This window comes from Oncorhynchus keta, chromosome 20, assembly GCF_023373465.1.
Source record: "Oncorhynchus keta strain PuntledgeMale-10-30-2019 chromosome 20, Oket_V2, whole genome shotgun sequence".
Taxonomy (NCBI): Eukaryota; Metazoa; Chordata; class Actinopteri; order Salmoniformes; family Salmonidae; genus Oncorhynchus; species Oncorhynchus keta.
Window position 1 is genome coordinate 2,226,825 of NC_068440.1, and position 21,357 is coordinate 2,248,181.

Here is a 21,357-nt window from a genome sequence, read left to right on the forward strand (position 1 = left end):
TGAGCAGTTATTGGCAGAGAGGTTTGAAACGCTCTTTTATTATTGGTCTATTAACTTATACCGCCTGCTCTACCCACTGAGCTAGGAGGACAACTGAGAGTGGTATAAAACCAGCTAGCGGATAGAAATGACACCCAGGACTGTTGTAGATCTGAATCAACGTCACAACATGATGAAGTAGCCCACCACCTCTTTTCCCTAGAGCCCAACACTTTGGAATAGCCTTCTTTTAAATGCATTGAGTTTTTCCAACACTGTGGATTGAAGTCAGCCAGCAGCCTAAGCCAGTCAGCATTGTATAGCCTTAATACTCCAGGCTAGGGGCAGAAGCACACAACAACCCTTTTTTCAGACGATGATTTGATCTGATAAAACCAGACTTTTCTATTGTGAAGCCAGAAGACGGAACACAATATATCGCCTTGCGTTTGATTTGAGACAAAGACAACGACGAGCTATACCCTCACGTGGGAAGCTCTGTCTGCTCGGCCTCAAATGCCGTCTGTGTGACTGAGGATCTGTGCATCGACCACGATGTGTGTAGTAGTGTCTGTGGGTGGGTGTGTGTCTTGTGTGTTTGTAAGTGTGGATGTATCAAGGGACTTGAAAGGTCTTTTAGTAGAGAGATTGTCTCTGTGTATGGTACATTCCTGTCCGTATGTGGACAGAGACTGGCTCAAGGGATACGAGTGTCAAAAGATTCCATTTGGTTCCGTTAGACTGTTTCCCAATACTGGTCCTGGGGACCCGAAGGAGTGCACAATTTGACTTGTTTTCCCCTAGCACTCAGGCACCTGATTCAAATCATAGGCCTGATTATGAGTTCATTTTTTCAATCAACTGTGTTAGTGCTCGGGGCAAAAACAAAAATGTGCACTTTGTTCGAGGTTATTGCATAAAAAGCCTAAAGCATAAACACACAAATATACCACCACATACTGGTGTCTATCTCTCTGTTACTTAGTAGAAAGTGTATGTAAATTGCCAGTCAGATTTTTGAAACAGTAGTTCATTAACCAATCATAAGCCCTTAATAAACACTTAATAGGCGCCTTAATAATCATGATCATCCTGACATTTCAATGTAGACAGTTGTAATGCATGGAGACCAACGGTGCATTCGGAGAGTATTCAGACCCCTTCCCTTTTTCCACATTTTGTAACATTACAGCCTTATTATTGTTTTTCCCACTCATCAGTCTATACACAATACCCCATAATGACAAAGCGAAAACTTTTTTAGCAGATTTATTCAAAATAAAAAACAGATACCTTATTTACAGAAGAATTCAGACCCTTTTCAATGAGACTCGAAATTGAGCTCAGGTGCATCCTGTTTCCAAATTGATTGGATATGATTTGGACAGGCACACACCTGTTTAAAGTTGAAGTCGGAGGTTTACATACTCTTAGGTTCGAGTCATTCAAACTCGTTTTTCAGCCACTCCACAAATTTCTTGTTAACAGACTATAGTTTTTCCAAGTCGGTTAGGATGTCTACTTTGTGCATGACAGTAGTAATTTTTCCAACAATTGTTTACAGACAGATTATTTCAGTTATAATTCACTGTATCACAATTCCAGTGGGTCAGAAGTCGACTGTGCCTTTTAATAGCTTGGAAAATTCCAGAAAATTATGTCATGGCTTTATAAGCTTCTGATAGGCTAATTGACATAATTTGAGTCAATGGGAGGTGTAGCTGTGGATGTATTTCAAGGCCTACCTTCAAACTCAGTGCCTCTTTGCTTGACATCATGGGAAAATCTAAAGAAATCAGCCAAGGTCTACCATCAGCCAATGGTAGACCTCCACAAGTCTGGTTCATCCTTGGGAGCAATTTCCAAACTTCAGAAGGTACCACGTGCATCTGTACAAACAATAGTACAAACAATAGTGCACAAGTATAAACACCATGGGACCACGCAGCCGTCATACCGCTCAGGAAGGAGATGAACGTACTTTGGTGTGAAAAGTGAAAATCAATCCCAGAACAACAGCAAAGGACCTTATGAAGATGCTGGAGGAAACAGGTACAAAAGTATCTATCCACAGTAAAACGAGTCCTATATCAACACAACCTGAAAGGCCGCTCAGCAAGGAAGAAGCCACTGCTCCAAAACCGCCATAAAAAAAGCCAGACTACAGTTTGTAACTGCACATGGGGACAAAGATCATACTGTCCCCTGGTCTGATGAAACAAAAATATAACAGGAAAAAGTGGGACGCTTGCAAGCCAAAGAACACCATCCCAACCGTGAAGCACGGGGGTGGTATCATCATGTTGTGGGGGTGCTTTGCTGCAGGAGGGACTGGTGCACTTCACAAAATTGATGGCATCATGAGGTAGGAAAATTATGTGGATATATTGAAGCAACATCTCAAGACATCAGTCAGGATGTTAAAGCTTGGTCGGAAATGGGTCTTCCAAATGGACAATGACCCCAAGTATACTTCCAAAGTTGCGACAAAATGGCTTAAGGATAACACAGTCAAGGTATTGGAGTGGCCAGAACTGAAAAAGCGTATGCGAACAAGGAGGCTTACAAACCTGACTCAGTTACATCAGCTCTGTCAGGAGGAATGGGCCAAAATTCAACCAACTTATTGTGGGAAGCTTGTGGAAGGCTACCTGAAACGTTTGACCCAAGTTAAACAATTTAAAGGCAATGCTACCAAATACTAATTCAGTGTATGCAAACTTCTGACCCACTGGGAATGTGATGAAATAAATCATTCTCTCTAATATTATTCTGACAGTTCACATTCTTCAAATAAAGTGCTGATCCTAACTGACCTAAAACAGGGAATTTTTACTAGGATTAAATGTCAGGAATTGTGAAAAACTGACTTTAAAGGTATTTGGCTAAACTTCCGACTTCAACTGCATGGGGTCCCACAGTTGCCAGTGCATGTCAGTTCAAAACCAAGCCATGAGGTTGAAGGATTTGTCCTTAGAGCTCCAAGCCAGGATTATGTTGAGGCACAGATCTAGTGGAAGGGTACCAAAACATTTCTGCAGCATTGAAGGTCCCCAAGAACATAGTGGCCTCCATCATTCTTAAATGGAAGAAGTTTGGAACCACCAAGACTCTTCCTAGAGCTAGCCATCCGGCCAAACTGAGCAATCGGGGGAGAAGGGCTTTGGTCAGGGAGGTGACCAAGAACCCGATGGTCACTCTGACAGAGCTCCAGAGTTCCTCTGAGGAGAGGGGAGAACCTTCCAGAAGGACAACAATCTCTGCAGCACTCCACCAATCAGGTTATGGTAGAGTGGCCAGACGGAAACCACTCCTCAGTAAAAGGCACAAGACGGCCCGTTTGGATTTTACCAAAACGGCACTTGAAGGACTCTCAGAGAAACAAGATTCTCTGGTCTGATGAAACCAAGATTCAACTCGTTCGCCTGATTGCCAAGCGTCACGTCTGGTGGAAACCAGGCACCATACATACAGTGAAGCATGATGGTGGCAGCATCATGCTGTGGGAATGTTTTTCAGCGGCAGGGACTGGCAGACCGAGGGAAAGATGAACGGAGCAAAGTACAGAGAGATCCTTGATGAAAACCTGCTTCAGAGGACCTCAGACGGGGGAAGGTTCACCTTCCAACAGGACAAAGACCCTAAACACACAGCCAAGACAACGCAGGAGTGGCTTCGGGACAAGTCCCTAAATGTCCTTGGGTGTGCCAGCCAGAGCTGGGACTTGAACCCGATCAAACATCTCTGGAGAGACCTGAAAATAGCTGTGCAATGACACTCCCCATCCAACCTGACAGAGCTTGAGAGGAGAGAAGAATGGGAGAAACTCCCCAAATACAGGTGTTCCAAGCTTGTAGCGTCATACTCAAGAAGACCCGAGGCCGTAATCGCTGCCAAAGGTGCTTCAACAAAGTAAAACATCTGAGTACTTATGCAAATGTCATATTTCAGTTTCAGATTTTTTTATACATTTGCAAAAACCTATTTTTGCTTTGTCATTATAGGGTATTGTGTGTAGATTGATGAGGTGGGAAAAAAAACGATTTGATCAAGTCAAGGGGTCTGAATACTTTCTGGATACAGTGTATAGGTACATCCAATACCTGTGTCTGACATCCCTTTCTCTGTTCTGTTTCCTCTCTCCCCTCAGGTTCTACTCCTCGCCTTACAGTATCGCCACCAACCGCATGATCGCACAGACATCCATTACGCCCTTCATCGCTGCTTCCCCCGTCTCCACATATCAGGTGGGTGGTGTACTGTAGTGTAGTCAGAGGGAGATAGCCGTGGGGGCGGCTGGGGACTGCGTGGGTGATGGGCAACCCTGAGGGGCTGGAAAACAGCAAGGGGCTCTCAGCGATTTGGAACTTCTGAGCTTTCCTCATTGGTTGGCCGACGATGCTGGATGACATCTGTTTTGTAGGCGGTAAACACAACAGATGGAATGGCTCAACAGAAAAAGAGCAGGAAGGAGACTGATGGAACAGAGGGAAAAGCAACGTCCGTTAGGAATTTGTGTTGTGAAAAACAAACAATTTCTCCTTTTGCTTTCCTGACCCTGTTGTGCTTTTAAAGCTTTTTTTTTAAGCTGTCATTCCTTCCACAGTCATTTGACATAATTGTCCTGCTAACTGAGTTCCTCACTTTTGCATCCCAGGTGATCCCTGGAACCATGTGAATCGGAGCGTAACGTAAGGGGGTAAATGAACTGTGCCAAACGTCAGTAGCGTTTCCATTGCTAAATGCCCACAATTTCACGGACCTCCAGATGTTTGACTGCAACAAGCAGAAGGGATGAGACACTGTTCAGTTCACCTCCACTTTCCCCCAAGAGCACTCGCTGTTTATCACTGAGCCTTATTAGAATGCAGAGAAAGAGGGAGAGTGACAGGGAGACCGAGAGATGGAACGATAGATAGTGAGAGAGCAAGAAAGAGAGAGCGATGGAGAGATGGAAATAGAGAGAAAGATGGAGAGAGCGAGAAAGACAGACAGAGAGAGAAAGCGAGGGAAGGAATGAGAGAGTGGAGGGGGTCGGTTGGTGAAGGTTGGCATGCTCGCCTTTCAGAGGCGTCTGATTTAAACTCCTGTCCAGCACTGGGGGGAGAAGTTGGGACGGGGCGCGGCGCTAATCCGCGTTCTGAAAGCTTCCCAAATTGATTTATCAAAAACAATGGCCAGGCTTTTGAGGAATATTAATCCTCACAGTTTCAATATCGGCCACCACGGCTTCCTGTAATATTGCCCTTCAGCCAAGCAGCGCCAGGCAAGGTGAGTCCTCCATCTTCTGCTCAAGTACAAAGAGTAGAGCAGACAGGAACCACAGCATATGAGACAAAGGAATCATTAGTGGCCACAATGAAAAACATTCATATGATTTTAGCCATATGTGGTGGAAAGTAATAATGTTGTACACACATATGTTTTAGAATATCTTATTATATCAAATCGGCCTAATGCAGAATATATTGTTTATTAAATTGTGTATTTTACATTTCCAATTGTATTTATTTACTGTATCTAGTAACAGTTTACAAATGTTCATTGTTCAACTTTCTTTCTTCGGACTGTGTACTCTGGGAAAACATCTTGATTACTTCGTCACATGACTGTGGACAGTCCAGTCCACTTCCTGGTCTAGCCATACAGTCTTCCCCGCTGTGTTCTCTGTCTTAATGGAAGCACAAGCTCAGAGCAGGGTCAGCCAGAGGTAGACATACATCGTCAGACCAGACCACTGGAAAACATAGTCTGTCCCACAATGTACCAGCTTCTTATTAAGTCACCGCTGCCAATACTACTGCATCTATAATGAGAATGATAAAAAAACGAATACAAAAAAATACAATTACAAAAATCTTAGTCAAAAGATGGGAAAAACACAGTCTTGAAATGAAATTACAATGGACTTAGAATCTTGTTGATGTCGCCGGGGAAAATTCTAAAGATGGACGATTAGGGAAACGAAGCTTTTGTCTCGTCTCGGTCTTCTTCCTGTTGGTTGGGACCAAACATCCAGAGGAAGTAACAAACAAACGTGGCTCTGTGCTATTCCATTTATTTTTTAAACAGACTTGTTTAGGCATGCTCCAAATCATGGGCTTTAACGAGCTCAGAGGATTGGCGTTCTTATAAAAGATTAGCATCTATTTGTCTCCGTTGAGTCCAATCGTTTTCCCAGAGATCAATGGGTCTCTGACATGTTGTCTAATGCTCCTCTCCGGTAAATCTAAATTGTCCGTTTACTCAACTGTGGCTTCTCTCACTATCGAAGGCAGGAATTCTGTTCAACTGAATGACCCACGTGAGCGGGAGTTGTCTTTCTCGTACAGGGTCACTTTGTGGGTTCTTGTTATTTGATATTCGAGATGTCGAGCCAAGCCCAGTCGAGCCATCTTGGCTAGTGGCGTAACACGCTGTGCCTCATTCTGCAAAATTCAAGAACTGTGTTGTTTTCAACGGGCCAAGGCTCCGTCTTACCTCAACGCGCCCGCCACTTCCTGGCATGGAGGGAACCGCAGGAAAGGAAAAGGCATGCAGAGAAATAGTGTGACAATGGAAAACCAGTTGTTGCACACTGTTGATTGTAAGGGAAAAGAGGTGGCATGGGTTATCTTAAGTCAATAATGACGTTTCATTTTATGTCTCCCTCATAGGTCCAGAGTACGTCATGGATGCCTCATCAACAATACGTTATGCAACCTACAGTAAGTGCATTACCATTCTCTCTGTCGTGATTTACTGTTTGTGCTCCGGCAGTCCCACATGGACCTTTAACCCTTTTGGGGTTAGAGGTCGACAGTTGCCTGATGTCTACCTTCACTTGCAGTAGATTCATGGTGCCTTTCGGATAACTCACCAGAAGAGTTAGAGCGCTTTTTAGAATCCTCGCCTCAAGAGATGTTTACAACCTCTAAGGCACTTTTCAATATATTTATGCGCTAATATGAGGCAGCATTGGGATTGGAAATGTAGACTCTCCGTCTGGAAATTCACTTCAAACTTCTCCTGTGGCAAATCCATTTTCAGACCACCTTCGTAACTCACCCATATACTCATGCAGTGAACATCGCTGATAGCTAAATTATTGTTTCCGATGATTCAAGACAGTAGTGGAACAATCTATAGAGGTTGATAGTCCCATTGTAAGTGTACAAACACATGTTTCTGGTTGGAAACACACAGAGTTTATGGGTCTCGGTGGACTGTAGCGTGACTCAGCAGCATTTAGCTAGCAGAGCAGAAACACCAGCTAGCCTGCTCAATCCATCTCAGCAACATACCCAGGCCATCAGCGTCCAGTACTGCAGTACTACTACTCAGTCAGCCTTTCATGTTATATTACTAATATAAAAATTCTGTTCATTTATTTGTATTTCATTTTGATTTAAACTCTATTTAACTCGGCAAGTCGATGAAGAACAAATTCTCATTTACAATGACGGCCTACCAAATGGCAAAAGGCCTCCTGCGGGACGGGGGATGGGATTAGAAATAAATCTAATAAAAATATAGGACAAAACACACATCACAACAAGAGAGACACCACAACACTACATCGAGACCTACGAGGACATCATGGCATGACAGCAACACCACATGACAACAACCTGGTAGCAACACAACATGGCAGCAGCACAACATGGTAGCATGGTAAACATGATTGGGCACAGACAACGGCACAAAAGGCAAGAAGGTAGAAACAACAATACCTCACTCAAAGCAACTGTCAATAAGAGTGTCCACGATTGAGTCTTTGAATGAAGAGATGGAGATAAAACTGTCCAGTTTGAGTGTTTGTTGCAGCTCGTTCCAGTCGCTAGCTGCAGCGAACTGAAAAGACGAGCGACCCAGGGATGTGTGTGCTTTGGGGACCTTGAACAGAATGTGACTGGCAGAACGGGGTGTTGTAATGTGGAGGAGGAGGGCTGCAGTAGATATTTCAGATAGGGGGGAGTGAGGCCTAAGAGGGTTTTATAAATAAGCATCAACCAGTGGGTCTTGCGACATGTATACAGAGATGACCAGTTTACAGAGGAGTATAGAGTGCAGTGATGTGTCCTATGAGGAGCATTGGTGGCAAATCTGATGGCCGAATGGTAAAGGACCATATATACCATTTGGCAGATACTTTTATCCAGAGCGACTTACATACATTTTACATACAGGTGGTTCCGGGACTTAGCCGTTGCAAACGCCATGCTCGACAAACTGAGCTACAGAGGACCGGCGTTTTATGCCATATTAACATACACTACAAGATCTCCTGTCATAAATATGTACCGCCCACAAGCTCAACAGATATCTAACTCAAAAAAGGATCCTTCTCGCTGGAATACAACCTCAATTATACCTACAGTAACTACCGGTACGTAAAGTTATCTATTTAATTTTTCACACAGAGTAGCTAATAATAGCAGTTACTGTAATGCAACAGACTGGATTCCCACTTTAACACAACTTAGTCTCTTGTTTGGGTAAAAGGCAATTAGTAGGTCCCATGCATTAGACCAGTCTGTATGAGTTTTTTTTTTTACGAGAGCTGATGCTTTCAGAGCTCCTAATGGTTCTGCTTTTGCAGCCAAATCTCCCATCCTGGCTCTGAGCTTTACCGCAGCACGTAGCTTTTTATACTGTGGTATCACTGTGGTGTGTTAGTCTATTGCCCTGTTACCAATATGTTAATACTATTGCACGGCTGTGAGGGACTGAAAATGCGGCCTTGTGACGGAGGCTGGAGTATCTGAAGAAAGGTGGATCCCAAAGCCGTCCTATTGGTCTTCATACACTACATCATACCTAAACGCACTGTGTGGGTCCTCCAGAGCCATATCTGAGACTTTCCTAGTGTTCCTAGAGACTGAGATCATTTACACACTGGCAGTATCAAAGAGGACGACTGTACAGATGTGATGCCAGCTAAGCAGGAACAATGCAACACCGTAGCTCCTGATCCAGCATCACCAGCAGCACCACTATCCATAGAGAAGCCCTCCTACTACCCTATTGCTGCTCCCTGCTGCGCCCATTACCACCTGGCCTCCCCGTCTCAGTTACCCCCACGCTGGGAGACTAGCAACATGCAATCTGGCCCCAGCAGGGCACCACCAGCCTCCCAGCCAGCTCCTCTCCTGCCTTCTTCTAACCAGCCAGCCTCCATGACGGGAGCCCCCGGTGCTACAGATGCTACAGAGATGAGAAGATCAAGGCTTGGCTGCTATTTGTGTGTGGGGCAGGTGTGCTGTATCTGGGGTCTGGGGTTTACGCTGTTTCCTGCACAGTATGGGTGTGTGAGAGTGTGTTTGTGACATACATAGAGAACAGCCGACCTCGGGCAACTCCGCAGGCTGTAATAGGTGCTGGATTGTTGTGAATACAGCGTCCATTTTTAATATGTTTTACATTTCTAAGTATGACTAGGCTGTCAGTGTTGGTCTTACATAACCCACGAGGGTATCTGTCAGTCCCTCCATCTATAGGCTGTCAGTGTTGGTCTTACATAACCCACGAGGGTATCTGTCAGTCCCTCCATCTATTGGCTGTCAGTGTTGGTCTTACATAACCCACGAGGGTATCTGTCAGTCCCTCCATCTATTGGCTGTCAGTGTGGGTCTTACATAACCCACGAGGGTATCTGTCAGTCCCTCCATCTATTGGCTGTCAGTGTTGGTCTTACATAACATAACCCATGAGGGTATCTGTCAGTCCCTCCATCTATTGGCTGTCAGTGTGGGTCTTACATAACCCACGAGGGTATCTGTCAGTCCCTCCATCTATAGGCTGTCAGTGTTGGTCTTACATAACCCACGAGGGTATCTGTCAGTCCCTCCATCTATTGGCTGTCAGTGTGGGTCTTACATAACCCACGAGGGTATCTGTCAGTCCCTCCATCTATTGGCTGTCAGTGTTGGTCTTACATAACCCACGAGGGTATCTGTCAGTCCCTCCATCTATTGGCTGTCAGTGTTGGTCTTACATAACCCACGAGGGTATCTGTCAGTCCCTCCATCTATTGGCTGTCAGTGTTGGTCTTACATAACCCACGAGGGTATCTGTCAGTCCCTCCATCTATTGGCTGTCAGTGTGGGTCTTACATAACCCACGAGGGTATCTGTCAGTCCCTCCATCTATTGGCTGTCAGTGTTGGTCTTACATAACCCACGAGGGTATCTGTCAGTCCCTCCATCTATTGGCTGTCAGTGTTGGTCTTACATAACCCACGAGGGTATCTGTCAGTGTGGGTCAGTGTACTTACATAACCCACGAGGGTATCTGTCAGTCCCTCCATCTATTGGCTGTCAGTGTTGGTCTTACATAACCCACGAGGGTATCTGTCAGTCCCTCCATCTATTGGCTGTCAGTGTTGGTCTTACATAACCCACGAGGGTATCTGTCAGTCCCTCCATCTATTGGCTGTCAGAGTTGGTCTTACATAACCCACGAGGGTATCTGTCAGTCCCTCCATATATAGGCTGTCAGCGTTGGTCTTACATAACCCACGAGGGTATCTGTCAGTCCCCATCCTGTCAGTCCCTCCATCTATAGCTGTCCCTCCATCTATAGGCTGTTCCCTCCATCTAAAGGTCAGTCCCTCCATCTATAAGTCCCTCGATCTATAGGCTGTCGGTCCCTCCATCTATAGGCTGTCAGTCCCTCCATCTATAGGCTGTCAGTCCCTCCATCTATAGGCTGTCAGTCCCTCCATCTAAAGGCTGTCAGTCCCTCCATCTATAGGCTCAGTCCCTCCATCTATAGGCTGTCAGTCTCTCCATCTAAAGGTCAGTCTCTCCATCTAAAGGCTGTCAGGTCCCTCCATCTATCTGTCAGTCCCTCCATATATAGGCTGTCAGAGTTGGTCTTACATAACCCACAAGGGTATCTGTCAGTCCCTCCATCCATTGGCTGTCAGTGTTGGTCTTACATAACCCACGAGGGTATCTGTCAGTCCCTCCATCTATTGGCTGTCAGTGTGGGTCTTACATAACCCACGAGGGTATCTGTCAGTCCCTCCATCTATTGGCTGTCAGTGTTGGTCTTACATAACCCACAAGGGTATCTGTCAGTCCCTCCATCTATTGGCTGTCAGTGTTGGTCTTACATAACCCACGAGGGTATCTGTCAGTCCCTCCATCTATATGCTGTCAGTGTGGGTCTTACATAACCCACGAGGGTATCTGTCAGTCCCTCCATCTATTGGCTGTCAGTGTGGGTCTTACATAACCCACGAGGGTATCTGTCAGTCCCTCCATCTATAGGCTGTCGTCTTGGTCTTACATAACCCACGGGGTATCTGTCAGTCCCTCCATCTATTGGCTGTCAGTGTTGGTCTTACATAACCCACGAGGGTATCTGTCAGTCCCTCCATCTATTGGCTGTCAGTGTTGGTCTTACATAACCCACAAGGGTATCTGTCAGTCCCTCCATCTATTGACTGTCAGTCCCTCTTACATCTATAGGCTGTCAGTCCCTCCATCTATAGGCTGTCAGTGTTGGTCTTACATAACCCACGAGGGTATCTGTCAGTCCCTCCATCTATTGGCTGTCAGTGTGGGTCTTACATAACCCACGAGGGTATCTGTCAGTCCCTCCATCTATTGGCTGTCAGTGTTGGTCTTACATAACCCACGAGGGTATCTGTCAGTCCCTCCATCTATTGGCTGTCAGTGTTGGTCTTACATAACCCACGAGGGTATCTGTCAGTCCCTCCATCTATAGGCTGTCAGTGTTGGTCTTACATAACCCACGAGGGTATCTGTCAGTCCCTCCATCTATAGGCTGTCAGTGTTGGTCTTACATAACCCACGAGGGTATCTGTCAGTCCCTCCATCTATTGGCTGTCAGTGTTGGTCTTACATAACCCACGAGGGTATCTGTCAGTCCCTCCATCTATTGGCTGTCAGTGTTGGTCTTACATAACCCACGAGGGTATCTGTCAGTCCCTCCATCTATTGGCTGTCAGTGTTGGTCTTACATAACCCACGAGGGTATCTGTCAGTCCCTCCATCTATAGGCTGTCAGCGTTGGTCTTACATAACCCACGAGGGTATCTGTCAGTCCCTCCATCTATAGGCTGTCAGTGTTGGTCTTACATAACCCACGAGGGTATCTGTCAGTCCCTCCATCTATTGGCTGTCAGTGTTGGTCTTACACATAACCCACGAGGGTATCTGTCAGTCCCTCCATCTATTGGCTGTCAGTGTTGGTCTTACATCTATAGGGTATCTGTCAGTCCCTCCATCTATTGGCTGTCAGTGTCCCTCTTACATAACCCACGAGGGTATCTGTCAGTCCCTCCATCTATTGGCTGTCAGTGTTGGTCTTACATAACCCACGAGGGTATCTGTCAGTCCCTCCATCTATTGGCTGTCAGTGTTGGTCTTACATCCCACGGCTGTCAGTCCCTCCATCTATTGGCTGTCAGAGTTGGTCTTACATAACCCACGAGGGTATCTGTCAGTCCCTCCATCTATTGGCTGTCAGAGTTGGTCTTACATAACCCACAAGGGTATCTGTCAGTCTCTCCATCTATAGGCTGTCAGTCCCTCCATCTATAGGCTGTCTGTCCCTCCATCTATAGGCTGTCAGTCCCTCCATCTATAGGCTGTCAGTCCCTCCATCTATAGGCTGTCAGTCCCTCCATCTATAGGCTGTCAGTCCCTCCATCTATAGGCTGTCGGTCCCTCCATCTATAGGCTGTCAGTCCCTCCATCTATAGGCTGTCAGTCCCTCCATCTATAGGCTGTCAGTCCCTCCATCTATAGGCTGTCGGTCCCTCCATCTATAGGCTGTCAGTCCCTCCATCTATAGGCTGTCAGTCCCTCCATCTATAGGCTGTCAGTCCCTCCATCTATAGGCTGTCAGTCCCTCCATCTATAGGCTGTCAGTCCCTCCATCTATTGGCTGTCAGTCTTACATAACCCACGAGTCCCCTCCATCTATTGGCTGTCAGGTTGGTCTTACATAACCCACGTCTGTCAGTCCCTCCATCTATAGGCTGTCAGTCCCTCCATCTATAGGCTGTCGGTCCCTCCATCTATAGGCTGTCAGTCCCTCCATCTATAGGCTGTCAGTCCCTCCATCTATAGGCTGTCAGTCCCTCCATCTAAAGGCTGTCAGTCCCTCCATCTATAGGCTGTCAGTCCCTCCATCTATAGGCTGTCAGTCTCTCCATCTAAAGGCTGTCAGTCTCTCCATCTAAAGGCTGTCAGTCCCTCCATCTATAGGCTGTCAGTCCCTCCATATATAGGCTGTCAGAGTTGGTCTTACATTACCCACAAGGGTATCTGTCAGTCCCTCCATCCATTGGCTGTCATGTTGGTCTTACATAACCCACGAGGGTATCTGTCAGTCCCTCCATCTATATGCTGTCAGTGTGGGTCTTACATAACCCACGAGGGTATCTGTCAGTCCCTCCATCTATTGGCTGTCAGTGTTGGTCTTACATAACCCACAAGGGTATCTGTCAGTCCCTCCATCTATTGGCTGTCAGTGTTGGTCTTACATAACCCACGAGGGTATCTGTCAGTCCCTCCATCTATATGCTGTCAGTGTGGGTCTTACACTAACCCACGAGGGTATCTGTCAGTCCCTCCATCTATTGGCTGTCAGTGTGGGTCTTACATAACCCACGAGGGTATCTGTCAGTCCCTCCATCTATTGGCTGTCAGTGTTGGTCTTACATAACCCACGAGGGTATCTGTCAGTCCCTCCATCTATTGGCTGTCAGAGTTGGTCTTACATAACCCACGAGGGTATCTGTCAGTCCCTCCATATATAGGCTGTCAGCGTTGGTCTTACATAACCCACAAGGGTATCTGTCAGTCTCTCCATCTATAGGCTGTCAGTCCCTCCATCTATAGGCCGTCTGTCCCTCCATCTATAGGCTGTCAGTCCCTCCATCTAAAGGCTGTCAGTCCCTCCATCTATAGGCTGTCAGTCCCTCCATCTATAGGCTGTCGGTCCCTCCATCTATAGGCTGTCAGTCCCTCCATCTATAGGCTGTCAGTCCCTCCATCTATAGGCTGTCAGTCCCTCCATCTAAAGGCTGTCAGTCCCTCCATCTATAGGCTGTCAGTCCCTCCATCTATAGGCTGTCAGTCCCTCCATCTATAGGCTGTCAGTCCCTCCATCTATAGGCTGTCAGTCCCTCCATCTATAGGCTGTCAGTCCCTCCATCTATAGGCTGTCAGTCCCTCCATATATAGGCTGTCAGAGTTGGTCTTACATAACCCACAAGGGTATCTGTCAGTCTCTCCATCTATAGGCTGTCAGTCCCTCCATCTATAGGCTGTCTGTCCCTCCATCTATAGGCTGTCAGTCCCTCCATCTATAGGCTGTCGGTCCCTCCATCTATAGGCTGTCGGTCCCTCCATCTATAGGCTGTCAGTCCCTCCATCTATAGGCTGTCAGTCCCTCCATCTAAAGGCTGTCAGTCCCTCCATCTATAGGCTGTCAGTCCCTCCATCTATAGGCTGTCGGTCCCTCCATCTATAGGCTGTCAGTCCCTCCATCTATAGGCTGTCAGTCCCTCCATCTATAGGCTGTCAGTACCTCCATCTATTGGCTGTCAGTCCCTCCATCTATTGGCTGTCGGTCCCTCCATCTATAGGCTGTCGGTCCCTCCATCTATAGGCTGTCAGTCCCTCCATCTATAGGCTGTCGGTCCCTCCATCTATAGGCTGTCAGTCCCTCCATCTATAGGCTGTCAGTCCCTCCATCTATAGGCTGTCAGTCCCTCCATCTAAAGGCTGTCAGTCCCTCCATCTATAGGCTGTCAGTCCCTCCATCTATAGGCTGTCAGTACCTCCATCTATTGGCTGTCAGTCCCTCCATCTATTGGCTGTCAGTCCCTCAATCTATAGGCTTGTAATCGTGAGAGTTTGTAACAGCCTAATACTAGCTATACAGTAGCGTCCCCTCTGCTCCCTTCCTATGTTCCATGTTTCCTCCTCTCTCTCTGCCCCCATGGCCTCGTCCGTGCCCTAACCAAAGCTGCCCCCCAAACCCCCTCCACTCGTCAATGGGTAACACCCCCAATCTGTCTCTCTTTATGTCTGCACCCGTGCCGCCGATCAATGAAACACATTGAACTAACGGAGCGTGCTAGTCTAGCCCAGGTTCAGGGGCGCCTTAAAGTATTAAACCAACTGACTGTGCTGCAATTTGGGGCTGTGTGCGTTCACAGCGTGTTAGACCAATGGGCCGTTCTGGGGGAGTGTTTTCCTGGTGTCTGGCGCAATATGTAGGCGGCGGAGCATGGTAAGGGAGAGGTCATCGCCATAACCAATCAGAATCACTACACTAGAGCGCATACCTGGGTTCAAATACTGAATACTTTAAGTTTTTCAAATACTTTGAGCGTTTGCTTTTTAGCCTTTTTAGCCATCAGAAGATGTTGCAGGCTCTGCACTTTTGTGACGACTCTATTCAACCATTATGCACGGCGAGTTTACACGATGCCAGATAGAATTTGAAAGGATATTGAATAGTATTTGAACCCAGGTAGGCATCCTGTGCTGCTGTCTGTGGCGGTTTGGAATTTTGAAGGCGTTAAATCACAAGTGAGAAGTGAACGTGTTCTTTGAGAAAGAGTTTGCTGGCTGCTGCTCACTGAGTTGCTGCTGCTGTCTTTTTGTTTATCTGCAGTTTGCAGATTGAGTTTGACAAAAAAAAACCATAGGCTTCAGACTGTTTATCTTTCCCTGCCTGAGTGCTATACCCCTCAGCAGAGTGCTTCTTCAGGAGATGGAGAGAAAAAAATGAAAAGACAACTCTTTGCAGAAATGTGTGTGTCCTCGTTGCTTCTCTCTCTCTCTCTCTCTTCAAAAGAAAACTCAGCTTGTTTTCTATTGCCGTTAAAAAAACAAATGAGGCTTCAACTCGTCTCTCTCTCGCTCTCCATTTATCTTTCCCTGTATCATTCTCTCTCTCAGTCTCTCTCTCTCTTTCTCTCTCTCTCCTCTCTTTCTCTCTTCTGTCTCTCTCTCTCTCTCTCTCTCGTGTCTCTGCCAGTCTCTCTCTCTCTCTCTCTCTCTCTCTCTCTCTCTCTCTGTCTCTCTCTCTCTCTCTCTCCTCTCTCTCTTTGGTCTCTCTCTCTCTCTCTCTCTCTCTCTCTCTCAGCCTCTCTCTCCAGTCTGTTCTGTGTTCTCTCTCTCTCTCTCTTCTCTCTCTCTCTCTCTCTCTCTCTCTCAGCCTGGGTGCCAGTCTGTACTGATGTTCTTTGAAGTTGTTTGGTCAGTAGGAGATATATGTGCCAGCTGGGAGGGTGGGGTTGCCAGCAATACTTGGGCTGTGAGCTAAAGCCAGCAGTAGATCAGTAGACCTGGGATAGTTGAGTGGGCTAGAACCATAGCCAGTTTCACGTGGCCCCTTCTCCGGCAAACCCACACATTAAGATGCAAACACACACACACTCCACAGTGCTGAACAACTGCAGCAGATAAACTAGCCATACACAATATTGTTGATCCTTCCTGGTGACTGATGTGGTCACTACGTTATGCTGGTTTGATATGTATTTCATGTGTGTGCAAGTTGCAGCATATTCACTGAGTTCCTCTGCATCGTACCATGGTCTTTCTTGCAGCGACTTTAAATAGAATCATAATTATCTCCCTTCATAGGAAGCACTGAATCGTCCCTCTGTACGATGCACTTTGGTTCAGCAGGAGAACATTATGTTCGGAATTTGATTAGTAGACAGAATTCGAGCCGGGGCTTCGGTTCGGTCTCCGGCCGTACTTGAGCTGCTCTCAGTACGTGCGCGTAAAATGGCTCTGCTGATTTTCCCTTCTGTCAGAAAACAACTGCAACTCACGTGTCTCTGCCAGCAAATATGGTTACAGAGGGTCTGTTCTGTGTTCTAGACCGTTGGTTTGGTCAGTAGGAGATGTATTGGTGCAGCCTGGGTGCCAGTCTGTTCTGTGTTCTAGACCGTTGGTTTGGTCAGTAGGAGATGTATTGGTGCAGCCTGGGTGCCAGTCTGTTCTGTGTTCTAGACCGTTGGTTTGGTCAGTAGGAGATGTATTGGTGCAGCCTGGGTGCCAGTCTGTTCTGTGTTCTAGACCGTTGGTTTGGTCAGTAGGAGATGTATTGGTGTAGCCTGGGTGCCAGTCTGTTCTGTGTTCTAGACCGTTGGTTTGGTCAGTAGGAGATGTATTGGTGCAGCCTGGGTGCCAGTCTGTTCTGTGTTCTAGACCGTTGGTTTGGTCAGTAGGAGATGTATTGGTGTAGCCTGGGTGCCAGTCTGTTCTGTGTTCTTGACCTTTGGTTTGGTCAGTAGGAGATGTATTGGTGTAGCCTGGGTGACAGTCTGTTCTGTGTTCTAGACCGTTGGTTTGGTCAGTATCAGATGTATTGGTGCAGCCTGGGTGGCAGTCTGTTCTGTGTTCTAGACCGTTGGTTTGGTCAGTAGGAGATGTATTGGTGTAGCCTGGGTGCCAGTCTGTTCTGTGTTCTAGACCGTTGGTTTGGTCAGTAGGAGATGTATTGGTGTAGCCTGGGTGCCAGTCTGTTCTGTGTTCTAGACCGTTGGTTTGGTCAGTAGGAGATGTATTGGTGTAGCCTGGGTGACAGTCTGTTCTGTGTTCTAGACCGTTGGTTTGGTCAGTAGGAGATGTATTGGTGCAGCCTGGGTGCCAGTCTGTTCTGTGTTCTAGACCGTTGGTTTGGTCAGTAGGAGATGTATTGGTGCAGCCTGGGTGCCAGTCTGTTTATTCTCTCTTGCCAACTCTTTCTGGAACTGTCATGCAAAACATTTGGCTTGACAATGACAATGGTGTGTAGGTAGAAGCACAAACAGATCTGGGACCAGGTTAGTATTGATGTTATTAGTGATATTGATAGTGATGAAAAGCACAAACAGATCTGGGACCAGGTTAGTATTGATGTTATTAGTGATATTGATAGTGATGAAAAGCACAAACAGATCTGGGACCAGGTTAGTATTGATGTTATTAGTGATATTGATAGTGATGAAAAGCACAAACTGATCTGGGACCAGGTTAGTATTGATGTTATTAGTGATATTGATAGTGATGAAAAGCACAAACAGATCTGGGACCAGGTTAGTATTGATGTTATTAGTGATATTGATAGTGATGAAAAGCACAAACTGATCTGGGACCAGGTTAGTATTGATGTTATTAGTGATATTGATAGTGATGAAAAGCACAAACAGATCTGAGACCAGGTTAGTATTGATGTTATTAGTGATATTGATAGTGATGAAAAGCACAAACTGATCTGAGACCAGGTTAGTATTAATGTTATTAGTGATATTGATAGTGATGTTTTTACTGGCTTGTAGTTTTACAGCGGTATTGAATGCAGCATGTTTGTCAGAGTTGCTTACAATACATTTCAATTTGTTTCTACAAGCACAATTTGGAGAAATGTATTCATTGCCTCGATAAAACAGCAATTCCAGCGTTTTCCTCTGACTCTGATACAGATCCTGGCCTCAGCTTTGATTGTTACTATTTCTGGTGAGTTTATTCATTCTCTAAGTCAGTCAGAGGACAGTTGATAAATCATTAGCCCATCCCTGGAGACTAGACCTCCCATGAAGATATGTCAAATACCAGAGCCCCATGTCCCATCTATCTCCCCCTGAGACACAGAACGCTCACACACACGCTCACGCGCTCACACATACACACACACACACACACACACACACACACACACACACACACACACACACACACACACACACACACACACACACACACACACACACACACTCTCTGTCCCACAACGATTCCATGGCTGCTTCAGGGAACGCCGCGCCGGCGTTTGTTTTGGTTCCCCGTTACCACGGCAACCGCGAGCCATCCCCTCACCATGTAATTCACCACGCCAGAGGCACTCACATGGGACAGTGAGACCGAATGACAGACATGTCGTAACAGTGCCGTGTAACGGTCAAGGTGGCTGCAGCCAACGCACATCTGGGGTGGTGAAACAGGCTCACCAGAGCATATCACAGCCACAGGGTCGGCCTAATTGGCTTAATTGGATTTCTTGACGATTTGCGCGGTCACCGATGTGTACCCTCACATATCAGTTAGTCTGATACTCCCCCGCTCGCTGTAGTATATTTTGGGACGATGTTTTCGAAATGCTCAAAGTCTCTACATTCGTCTCAGAATGTCTTGGTGCGTCCCTTTTTGTTTCTTTGGTTTCTGTTTGTTCAATCTTGGTGATAGGGGCTCTCTAGGTATAGTCAAAGTGTACAGCGTGGTGTTTCAGGTAGGCTATCAGGTAGTCTGTACCTCAGACTTGTGTCTTAGCCTTTGCCATGTGGCTGCTGCAAAGAGAGGGCAGCGCTGTCTGTCTGATAGCCCTAGGTGGGATTTGTGCTGTGGATTAGTGAAATACACTCCACAATCCGGCCTCTCTTCTTAGGGTTTACGAGCCTGGAAAGGAGCCCGCGAGGCCCTGGAACCTGGTGCCGCCATGGCAGGCAGCACACAAAGACTGTCTGAACTAGCATTTTCTGCTCACCACACACACACACACACACACACACACACACACACACACACACACACACACACACACACAGAATGACTTATGCAATACCAGTAGCCTAACCTTTTTTTCCTCTGCAGGTGCTTTGGTGGCAGTGCACAATACCTACAGTATGCCCTGAAGGTGGGAAATCCTGCTATTAGGGGCCCCGGGGCCTCTACAGTTACCTAGCTCAATCATGAGTTAGTCTGTAAAGGCTGCTTCACAACAGAGCGATCTAACAACCTTGATGTCTGACATCTCTCCTCTCTAGATGAGGATCAATGCCATCTTTAACTAGCTGCACTCTATCCTCTTCTCCTGTTAGCAGCTCACACACACTCAGTATGACACACACACACACACACACACACACACACACACACACACACACACACACACACACACACACACACACACACACACACACACACACACACACTCAGTATGACATACACACACACACACTCTGTATGACATACACACACACACACACGCTGACACAAACATTAATTGAATATAGATCCAAAAACGCATTCTCATACATATAAGATTCTCATGAATATATACAATCTAGTATATCTTTCTTAAACGCACGCACACACTCACACAGAGACAGACAGAGACAGACAGACACACTCATATACACACACACACTCTCGCAAACACAGAAAATCGAAATCACAAATCGGCTTAACACGTCTGTGAATTAAGCCCTTCCGTTACTCTCTGTTTCCCATCAGCCGCTGAATCGGTTACAGGTGCCCTTAGCTCTGTCCTGTCTCTCCCTCAATCCATCTCTCGCCCCCTTTTCTCAGTGTCCCCACATCCATCTAACTCCTCTATTCATCTAACTCCTCTATCTATCACTACTCTCTCTCACTCTCTGTCTCTCTCTCTCTCTGTCTCTCTCTCTGTCTCTGTATCTGTCTCTGTATCTGTCTCTGTCGCTCTCTCCCTCTCTCTGTCTTTCTCTCCCTCTCTCTCCCTCTCTCTATCTGTCCCCGTCTCTCTCTCTCTATCTGTCTCTCCCTCTCTCTGTCTCTCTCTCTGTCTCTCTTCCCCCTCTCCCAATCTCACACACTCTCTCTCTCTCTCTCTCTCTCTCACTGACTCTCTCTATCTGTCTCTCTCTCTTTTTTTAATTTTTTTTTATTTCACCTTTATTTAACCATGTAGGCTAGTTGAGAACAAGTTCTCATTTGCAACTGCGACCTGGCCAAGATAAAGCATAGCAGTGTGAACAGACAACACAGAGTTACACATGGAGTAAACAATTAACAAGTCAATAACACAGTAGAAAAAAAGGGGAGTCTATATACAATCTGTGCAAAAGGCATGAGGAGGTAGGGGAATAATTACAATATTGCAGATTAACACTGGAGTGATAAATGATCAGATGATCATGTACAGGTGGAGATATTGGTGTGCAAAAGAGCAGAAAAGTAAATCAATAAAAACTGTGGGGATGAGGTAGGTGAAAATGGGTGGGCTATTTAACAATAGATTATGTACAGCTGCAGCGATCGGTTAGCTGCTCAGATAGCTGATGTTTGAAGTTTGTGAGGGAGATAAAAGTCTCCAACTTCAGCGATTTTTGCAATTCGTTCCAGTCACAGGCAGCAGAGTACTGGAACGAAAGGCGGCCGAATGAGGTGTTGGCTTTAGGGATGATCAGTGAGATACTCCTGCTGGAGCGCGTGCTACGGATGGGTGTTGCCATCGTGACCAGTGAACTGAGATAAGGCGGAGCTTTACCTAGCATGGCCTTGTAGATGACCTGGAGCCAGTGGGTCTGGCGACGAATATGTAGCGAGGGCCAGCCGACTAGAGCATACAAGTCGCAGTGGTGGGTGGTATAAGGTG

General features: G+C 46.4%; 1 protein-coding gene across 3 annotated transcripts in view; it reads left to right on the plus strand.

Moving 5' to 3' along the window:
* Positions 1-21,357, plus strand: part of LOC118399138 (RNA-binding motif, single-stranded-interacting protein 3-like) — a 391,803-nt gene that overhangs the window by 341,687 nt on the left and 28,759 nt on the right. For all 3 annotated transcript variants that reach the window (XM_052471892.1, XM_052471891.1, XM_052471893.1), the window contains 2 exons: positions 4,130-4,226; positions 6,636-6,686. In XM_052471892.1, the coding sequence (XP_052327852.1) occupies positions 4,130-4,226; positions 6,636-6,686 (148 nt within the window). The remainder of the gene's footprint in view (positions 1-4,129; positions 4,227-6,635; positions 6,687-21,357) is intronic.